The sequence below is a fragment of the Gastrolobium bilobum genome, unplaced genomic scaffold (genome assembly GCF_033153095.1).
Source record: "Gastrolobium bilobum isolate Gb01-03AN ecotype WA unplaced genomic scaffold, APGP_CSIRO_Gbil_v1 utg34786, whole genome shotgun sequence".
NCBI classification, from domain to species: domain Eukaryota; kingdom Viridiplantae; phylum Streptophyta; class Magnoliopsida; order Fabales; family Fabaceae; genus Gastrolobium; species Gastrolobium bilobum.
In genome coordinates this window covers 289875-300129 of record NW_026897306.1, presented here as the reverse complement: position 1 = coordinate 300129, position 10255 = coordinate 289875, and the positions used below count along the sequence as shown (strand labels likewise).

Here is a 10255-nt window from a genome sequence, read left to right as displayed (position 1 = left end):
ATGGTGGTCGATGCAATGAAACCTCACGTTGTTGTTCTCCCGAGTCCAGGAATGGGTCACGTGACACCCATGTTGGAGCTCGCCAAGCGCCTCGTCCTCCACCACAACTGTCACGTGACATTTCTTCATATCAGCACCCAAGCATCCGTCAACGAAATCCGCATGCTTCACTCCTCCTTCAACCACCTCCCTCCCGGCCTCAATGTCGTTGATCTTCCACCTGCTGACGTCTCCGCCATAATATCTGACGACACTTCTGTGTTCTCCCACCTTTGCATCATCGTACGTGAAAGCCTTCGTTGCCTTAAAGACACACTCTTGGACATGCAAAACCCTCAAGCTTTTATAACCGATTTGTTTAGCACCCAAACGTTGGATATCTGCAGGGACCTTTCTATTCATTCCTACATTCTCTGCACTACTTCAGCCCTCTTTCTTGCCTTCTCTTTCTTCGACTGTCGAGAGACTCAACGTGACGTTTCCGTCGAGTTTCTTCACCTTCCAGGTTGCGCACCGCTCAGAACTGAGGATGTGCCGCCGCTCTTGAACAACGGTGATAATGAATGGTTTTCTTATCACATTTGTCGTCTTCCCATGGCTGATGGGATTTTCATCAACACATGGGAGGATCTCGAACCGGTTCCGATTCGAGCTATCCGGGAACATCCTTTCTACAAACAGATACACACGCCGCTGGTTTACTCGATTGGACCGCTTGTGAAAGAAACTGAACCGGTCACCCAAACCGGAGAAGAATGTCTGGCTTGGCTTGACAAGCAACCTGCGGAGTCTGTTCTGTTTGTTGCACTCGGTAGCGGAGGACATCTATGTGCGGAGCAGCTCACTGAGTTAGCATGGGGTTTGGAACTGAGTCGGAAACGATTCCTATGGATGGTACGTACCCCAACGAAAGTGAATACAGGAATGAAAAGTTTCTTCGATGTTGGTGTCGACGTGAACGATCCCAAATCATACCTGCCAAAAGGGTTTATGGAAAGAACTAAAGAGTTGGGGATGGTGGTTCCGTCATGGGTCCCGCAGATGTTGGTGTTGCGCCACCACTCCACTGGGGCATTTCTGTCTCACTGTGGTTGGAACTCTGTGTTGGAGAGTGTGAGTCATGGCGTGCCCATGATTACATGGCCTCTTTACGCCGACCAGATGCTGAATGCTACAATGATTGCAGAGGATATAGGTGTGGCCATCAAGCCGGCGGTGGAGGCAGGGAGGAGGGTGATCGGAAGGAAGGAGATTGAGAGAGTGGTGAGGGCTGTGATGGAAGGTGAAGAAGGGAAAGCCATGAGAGGTAGGGCCAACGACCTCAAAGAAAGTGCATTAAAAGCTATTAACTTTGGTGGGACAAGCTTTGAGGCACTTGCTGACGTAGCTAACCAATGGAAGGTCCTCATTTGAATATAGTATAAGTAAACTTATTGCTGAAATAATGCTAGCTAGCTGAGGTCCTAAAGAAAATGAAATTAGAACAACTTATAATATGTCTTTATAAAGTTAATAAAAAATATTATAATCATATTGCTTATTAGTTATGAAAATTATCATTGTATGCATCAATATGATATCACATATTCTATATGACATTATCACATAAAACATATTATCAAATCATATGATTTATTTATTTATAAAAATAAAGAGATAATAAATAAACTTTAATCTATAATTTTCTAGAGAAAAAATAAAAAAGAGAAGGATCTGTTTACTTTTTTATAAATTTTTGCAAATTATACTATGTCTGACCGATAATGCTTAACTCAAAAATGTGTTACCGGTCAAACATAATGTAGTTTGTAAACAAAAAAATTTATAAATATAACATTCTCAAATAAAAAATGATAAGCTAATATCTTATTACCAAAATATATTCTGACTTGTCTATATATTTTCTCCTCCATTCAACCTATAAAAGTGTACGTTCAAGTCATTTTTGTAATCATATGCTTAATGGCACAAAATACAAAACCTAGCATGAAACCCAAACATATTTTTTTACTTATTTCAATCGTTTATCACTTTGCGATTAGTTCGATTCGGAACAGATCTCGGAATTAAAGTTTTAAACTCCTTCAAAGATAATACTCAGAATCGAACGGATGATCTCAACTCACCTGCTTATAGTTCTTGACACTAATTTAGCTGTCATCATTTGCACAAACACTCATTATATATCCTAATCTAACCATGACGACGCATGACAACTCTAGACTTCTTGGATTTTGTCCATATATTAAAGGTGAAAGAGCAAATACAACAAATTCTCCTTAGGGATTTGAGTCTCGCATGTAACAGAATAACTTTCCCATCTCCCGACGACACAGAAAATATAATCGGGCTCACCATATTTTATTTAAGAAAATAAACAATTTTTTTTTAGTCAGCCGCATAAGAAAACACTGGAAGAAGTGTTTTTCCCTTCTACTCATGAAAGTTTTATAATTTTTCATTTATAATATTTTGATTACATTGAAAGTCCTAAAAATCCATTTTTCACTTATGCTAAAAGTTATCATGGATCTTTTTTAAAATAAATTTTTGATTAATAATTGATATGGACTCCCCCCCTGTAAAAAAAAAAACGAGATTAAAAGGCCACGACCAGAAAAGACCCAACACCATTGCTTAACCCAGATCTCGCCTACATATGACAATGACATCCCGCAAAAAGTAGTACTAGGTAGACAACCGAGAACATGTAAGAACCCGCACCGTTAATTAAAGAATTTAATTAATAAATTATAGAAAATAGAAAATGATTTCATAATTGACCTAATAACTATTATGAGGCTTTAATAATTATAGTAAGTGAGTAATAATGCGGAAAGTGGCTTTTCGGAAGAAAAGCGCAGATACCAGTTCTGCTAATCGGTATAAATACGTGCCGAAAAAGTATCCCGGAAAATTAATGTAAGTGCATGATAATTACTAGAATGATATGTAGGACTTGTAAAACGAGTTTCAAGTCCAAATAATGAGAACTGGTGCTAGAAACCGGTACTGGCTTGGAAAAGCGCATACCGGAAAGGTGCTCAGAAAATTATAAAAAAATATGATAATTCTTGGAAAAATGTGTAGTTTCAGATCCCAAAGTTTGGGATTAAAATGCTAAGCATAGCAATTAAAGTTAATACTGTGTGTTTAAATGTTAAGTGGCTATATATAGGCTTGTTAGCACAAAACCCTAGGCCATAACACATTCTCTACGTGAGTCTTGGGGCTGGCCAATTGCTGAGTACTGTTCCATTGTGTTCCTCTTCCATTTCTTGAGCTTTGAGGCAACTTCCTTCACAAATCCTTCTCCTAAACACTTGGTGTGGGGTGAGAGTAGCTTTGGGGCTGTGTTGTTGACCCTGTTCTGTGTTGGGGTTGCTGTTTGTGAGTGTTAGAGGGGCTGTCCTCTTGAGTTGAGGTGGTGAGAGTCTTGTTCTTGACTTGTGAAGCTCCAAGGAGCTTCCTTTGTGTGGAAAGGGCTAAGCTTTGGTAGCATTTTCGTGTACCCTTCAAGTCAGACTTGGAGAGGCAGAGTGTGGAGCTCCAAGAGCCTTTACTTCTGAGTTTTGAGCCTTGGTATGTTTGTACCAACCTTTAACTTGAGTTTTAAGGCTTAAAAATGGTACCTTGATGCATCTAATGACTAAAAGATGATAACTTGTTGTTGGGTAATGTTGATGTATGTTTAGGTGTTTAAAATCGGTAAAAACCCAACCTTGGAAGGATATCTTCACGAAATACATTTTCTGCATTCTGTCGTGAAATATCCGGATATGTGCCCAATGAATATCTGGATATGTGATATCCGGATATGGGATTTGGACATCCGGATATTAGATATCCGGATATTGCATATCCAGATATGTCCAGTGAGATATCCGGATATTGCATATCCGGATATGGTCCCGAGGAATATCCGGATATTCTGGGATTTCGTGGAACAGTAGCTGTGCTGTGTGTACAGTAGGCTATTGGGGGTTTTTGGACCCTAGTTTGATGAAGTTGAACTTTTGTAATTAATGAACTAAGTCAGAACCGTTGTGATTAAGGACTTATGACTTGGTATAGAGCCTTAAGACGTAAAATGTAAGGAAAGGCGTTGTCTTTAAATTATATGTGTGTGTTGCATTATTATTGATATAGTATTGGTCTATAACAGATTGTGAATCTGTTGTGTTTGGACTTTGAGCTGTGGACTCTTGTCTTTGGGAGTTAGCTTGCAAGGTAAGCTTTCGTGTCATCGGTTTAGCCATGTTGTGGTTCCACCATGTCCCATGGGGGTACGGTTGTATGCATGCTGTGTTACATGCTTTGAATATTTGAAATGCTGTTGAGCTTTATGTGTAATGGCTTTTAATATGCATGTGTGGTTTCATCTTGACGGTAAACCTGAGTATGTGGCGTCATACGAGATGGTGATCCGGGGTGAATGCAAGTAGCGTCTTGCACTAGTGTGGGTATTTAGCGTATGTAAATCCTGCATTTCTCTGGAGAATTGACACACATGACATGATTATCTGCTGCATTGCACTATTTTAGAACTGATGATGATATCTGCTTTTAAACTTATATTGCACATGTAAGTGAGCTTGGGGTGGAAGATCCTTGAGGACCCCTTGTCTTACTGAGATTTCTTGTTTAGAGATCTCACCCCACGTTTGGGGAATGCTTATTTCAGGTTCCGGTAGTTTGGTGACTGATGCCTCTGGCGGCAGGAGACCAGAGCTTAGTTGATGATATTATGCTGTTTGCTGCCATGACTGGATATGGATGCTGTTTATGTTTTCCGCTATTTATGTTTATGTTGTTGTTGAGACTGATGTTGGGCGTGTTGCCTTATTTGAGTGAGCATGGGGATTGTCCATGACACTTTATGTTAGTGCTTTTGATTTGGAGTTGTATAAACTGTTAGATGGTCCAGTCTACGTTGTTGTAGTTCCGTGACTAGAGCCACACTTTTATTATATATGTTATGAGGTATTTTCAGATAGTTGTTTTATTGCAATTACATATAGGCAATGTTTTATTAATTGATTAATAAGCAAGTTGGTAATGATAATGACATCATAATTGAAAAGAAAAAGATATTCCGCATTTTTAATTAAGCGCTGCTTAATACGATAGTATGATAACATTATCGGATATATACGGGGAGTCACAGAACACAACGAGATCAGCTACTCTGGGCAAGCAAACTCCCAGGAGCCAATAAAAATGAACCAGCATATTTTCACTGCAAAGCAACTTAAAGACGTAACCTTAAGGCATCATTACCTGTGACATAGCCAAACAGGCAGACACTAACCTACCTCAATCCTCCAATAAGAACAAATGACGCTACTCACAGGCAGCATAAATGAAAAGACCCTTACACATAAATTCGCAGCACTCAACTATAGTAGATGATGAGTCTCCAATTTATTATGTATTAAAGATTAATATGAGTATGAAGTTAGTTTAAAAGTAATTAAAAGTTATGAGAATTATAATTAAAGTGTTATTTTATTCTAAGTAATATTCTCATAATTTTTTTATATTTTGCAGTAATTTTCAGCTCAATAAAAAGATAAATTGGAGAGCTCAAATGAATTTGTTTTGGATTTCTGAAACATATAATTCATTGAAGATCTTATTGAATATTTTTAAGGAAAGATTTTAAGGATTTGATTAAAGATATGATTGGAGATTTTAGACAAGATTCCATTGAAGATATTATGAAAAATTAAAAGATATGGTTTCATCACTATAAAAAGGCAACTCTTGGAAACACAAAGAGGTTGACACATTCTGCAACAGAGAAAGAAGGAGGCAAGAGCGAGAGATGGAGATTTTCGGAGAGAAAAGCTTGAAGGAGATTGAGCAACATTGATTCTTCTTCTTCATGACTTCTTTTAATTCTTTTTCATTCTTTATTTTGTTTAAGCTTGCTATGTCTGGCTAGTTTGTTTTTGTAGTTAGGATTATGGATCCGACGTGAATCTTATTTGTGGTTTAAATTTGTTTCTTTAATAAATTGTTTCAGTTATTTGTGTTTTACCTTGCATGAATTTCTATATCCCTGTATGAATTGATCACTCTTATACGTATTTGAGGGTTAGAGCTCACAATAAATATTTTGGGGTTTTAATCCTGACAAGGGTAAAATACCAATTCTTGCATGATCTAGACATAGGATTACTTGATTTGTATACTTCATAATTCAATGAGTCTGATGCTTATTCTAACAGGAATTACTAAGACATTAAAATTCTAATTAGAGTAAAGAGTATTAGGATTTAACCAACTATTTTTAGAAGATGAATTATCTGAAATATCTGAGATGAATTATTATTGAATTTAATTTAAATTACTCTAGGGGATATGAGGTGAAATAATTTCTAGCTACATTTTTGTTATTAAAGTCTTAATTCGTCTTTACTCATTTTTATTCTTAATCTGACTTTATTATTGATTGTAATTTTTTTTATTTTGTCTTTCAAAATTACTCTTTCTACAAAAATTGATTTTTCCAAATTAAAGAGAATAGTGAAAATGGTACTTGGTGCATTAATCCTCGTGGAACGATACTCTACTCACACTTTTATTATTTGAAACGATTGATATACTTGTCGAAATCGCAGCAGCAAACCATGTCTTTTCTAAGGAAAAAAGCCGAGGAATAGCTTCAAATCATTGTAAGCCTTTGCTCCTCCAAATCTCACCTCATTTTGCCTATAATATCCAACATATTATTTATCTATCTCGCCAAACCCCTCCTCATCATGTTATATACCAATATCTATCTCTCACCATCAATTTCACCATGCTCAACCATGTGTAATTTAGCTCAATAGTTATTGGACTAATCAATAATAATTAAATAAGCTTTTGAAAAGGAAAAAAAAAACTTGAAAAATCATCTTAGTATTTTTCTTAAAATCTAGAAATAATATTTATTAAAAAGGAATATACGATGAAAGTGTTTTTCTTAAACAATACGACAATACGTCAACTGCTCCCTCATCTTATCGGCAGGCCCTTGCCTCGTCCCGTCGTTTCCAGTAAACTATTATCTTACATCATTGCTTTGTAAAAAAAGAAATTATGCGGTAGGGAATAGTTTTACCACAGTCCCCGTGGTGGCCTTCAGATAATCAGATGTTCACGACAAAGAGAGTGCTTTTAGTGCAACAGTCGCATTAAATACTATTCTCAATGCGATGGTACTATTATAAGTTTATAATCATGTACTCTATAGAGTATGATAAGTGTCAAAGACACTATATTTTTAATATTAAAATTAATTTAAATAATGATTAATATGATTATTAATATAGTGTTAATTAATAAATCTAAAAGATATTAAAATAACAACAACTGGATAAGATTCTAATCCCTTTTCATATTGTTTTAGGTTATTTCAGGTTTAAAGAAATAAATCACCAATTCTAAGGGATAAAGGACGTTGCAAAGGATAAAGATCAAGAAAAATAAAGAATTAATCAATATTAATTCTTGTTCAATAAGTTGATCCAAAAAAATAAAGGCCTAATTTAACTCTTTAAATAGAACGCGAAGGCCGTGAAGAGACATTGAGAGACGAGGCAGAGGAGCGCATTCAGAAGGCAAGGGAGTGGAGGAACGATCAAAGCTTCACCGTGGAGACCGGGTTTTATTTTCCTTTTATGAATTTTAGATTCTTTTCATCTATTGTTCTTGTTTTCCTGACTATGTCAGCCTAATTTTCTTTAATTAATTAGGGCGAGACGGAACCAATGGGTTCTTAAACGCCGTTTACCTTTCTTATGATTTATATTCTTGATTTAAAGTTATGCAATTAATCTGTTTTTAAATTTACAGTCTCGTTTATGATCTGGCCAATCTTGAATGGGCATTAGAATCTTGCATGACAATAAGGATGTAGGTGTTTTGATTCCGATTGATTAATTGCTAGAGTTTGTATGATCTAGGGATAGACTTATAAATTTTATAACTGTATAGTTCTTGCTTTAATGCTTGCTTTATGAAAAAGTACTAACGGATTAGGCTTTTGAGTGAAGTAAAGGATCGGATTACCAAGAGATTGAGATCTAATCAAATATAGAAAGAACTGTTAATAACTTGATATTGAGTGTTAACTATAAGAATAGGTAAATTCGTTAGGAAAATATTGAGGAAGTTGAGTCCTAGTTACGTCTTTTATTAAAACTAAAAACCAATTTCTAGCATTATTAATTCTGAATTAAATTTCTTAAAAATTGAAAACTAAAAATAAGTAGTTTAAAAATTCTGTTTTAATTAAATTAAAATATTCTCAAGGAAATCTTTCACGATCGATCCAACTTTAATTAAATAGATAAATTAGTTATTGGTCATCAGTCATCGTGGGTTCGACAATCTTATTTTACCACTTTATTACTTGTACGACCGGTGCACTTGCCGAAGTCGCAACAGAGTACATAGTTATAATATTAAAGTTATATTTTTCTCTTTTTACACATTAGCCGATAATTTTACGGAGAGAGAGAAAAAAAACTTTACTATTATATCTATGTTTTTTCCAAAATACATAATTACAGTAATATTGTCATACTACTCAATGTGACGGTTGCAATAAAAATATTTCCCACGAGAAGATCCCACTAACAAGATCTAAATCGTGAATAAATAATTCGAACTTTGTTTAACGATGGTAAGAAGAGAGAGAAGATACCTTGTTTGTCATTTCATCTTAATTAGGTTTAGAGATTAACAGTGGCGGAGCCAGCTCCAACTGGAACCCGGGTCAAAATATTATGTGTATTTATTTTTCTTAATTTTAGTTAATTCATATTATAATATATTTAAATTATATTAAATACTAGACACCTGAGTAGGAAACATAAAAAAGAGTTATAATTTTATTAAATATATTTTGATTTTTTTAAATAAATGGAAATGGAACAAATAACTTAATACAACTTACCCAAATCTCTTACCAAATATATTTTAATATTTTGATATGGCCAAATTATAAATTTTAGCCTGGGCCAAATTACAATTTTAAACTAGATCAAATTATATTTAATTATATAATTATACATGATAAATACAATTTATTAAAATTTAGCTCGGGAAGTCACCCCACAGACCAAGTGGCTCCGCCACTGGAGATTAAGTAACTGTCTAAATATTATCGGTAAAATGTCAAGAATTAATCATTTCCTATGTATCTCGACCAGTGCTCCCTCATACCTATATCCGTTAATAAAAGGGAAAATCTCATAAGTTTCCTCAAAAGCATTTACCCCTTCCCTAAAATTTTTAATCATTTATTTCCATACTTAAATTTTTTTATCACTTACCGCTCTAAATTGATTTTCTATCTAAAATTTTGTTAACAGAGTTAAATTTTTAAAAAAATACCAAAACTACCCGTAATAAAAACAAAAAGTGTAACCTCTTACGCATCTATCTGCACATAAAATTGGAGAACAAGACATTGCTTGTGAATCTATAAAAAGTGTTGGGCATATTGAATCTTTTAGAACTCCAACTTCATGGAAATCTTTCCAAGTCCAAGTTCATACTTTATTCTTGGAAACCATACGATGATTACAGGAAAGTTGTACGTGGGTACTTAAGCATTTCTCGAGAATACGATGATAATGTCAAGAGTATAAAGTAGATGCTCAGTTTAACAATAAATTATGCACTATATAAAGAGTAGTGTTATAAGCACCACCCCATCTGAAATGGCGCTCCTGCTCCTATTACCATAGGCACAAGGCGCACAATTGGATCTCTAGTGAGGAATGAAATTGAATACTTCACCAAGTTTGAGTTAGACAAACGAGGAAGTTCACAGAAACCTCAACAACACTTTGTGGACATGGACATGGTTTCTTTTGGCAAAAGCTATTCCTTTTCCAGGTCCAGTTTCTGGTCCTTGCTTAAAATCAATGTTCTACAACATATTTGAAACCAATGCAACCCGTTGAAGATATGGTGGGAGCCAATGTACCTAAACCAATGCAACCAGTGTTGATAGATGTGTAAGAGCCGTTACACGTTTTTATGTTTTTTTTTATTAAGGGTGGTTTTGGTATTTTTTAAAAAAAATTAAATCTATTAACAAAATTTTAAATGTAAAATCAAATTCGGGGGATAAGTGATAAAAAAAATTTAAGTTGGAGGCTAAATGATTAAAAATTTCGGGAGGAGGATAAGTGATTTTGAAGAAACTTGTAGTTTTTTTTTTTTTTGAAGTTTTCCCTTAATAAAAATTTAG

General features: G+C 34.9%; 1 protein-coding gene across 1 annotated transcript; it reads left to right on the top strand.

Moving 5' to 3' along the window:
• LOC133305807 (anthocyanidin 3-O-glucosyltransferase 5-like) lies at window positions 1-1413 on the top strand. Its single transcript, XM_061506044.1, has one exon. The coding sequence runs from the start codon at window positions 1-3 to the stop codon at window positions 1411-1413; it is 1413 nt and encodes a 470-aa protein (XP_061362028.1).
• The last annotated feature ends 8842 nt before the right edge of the window (window positions 1414-10255 follow it).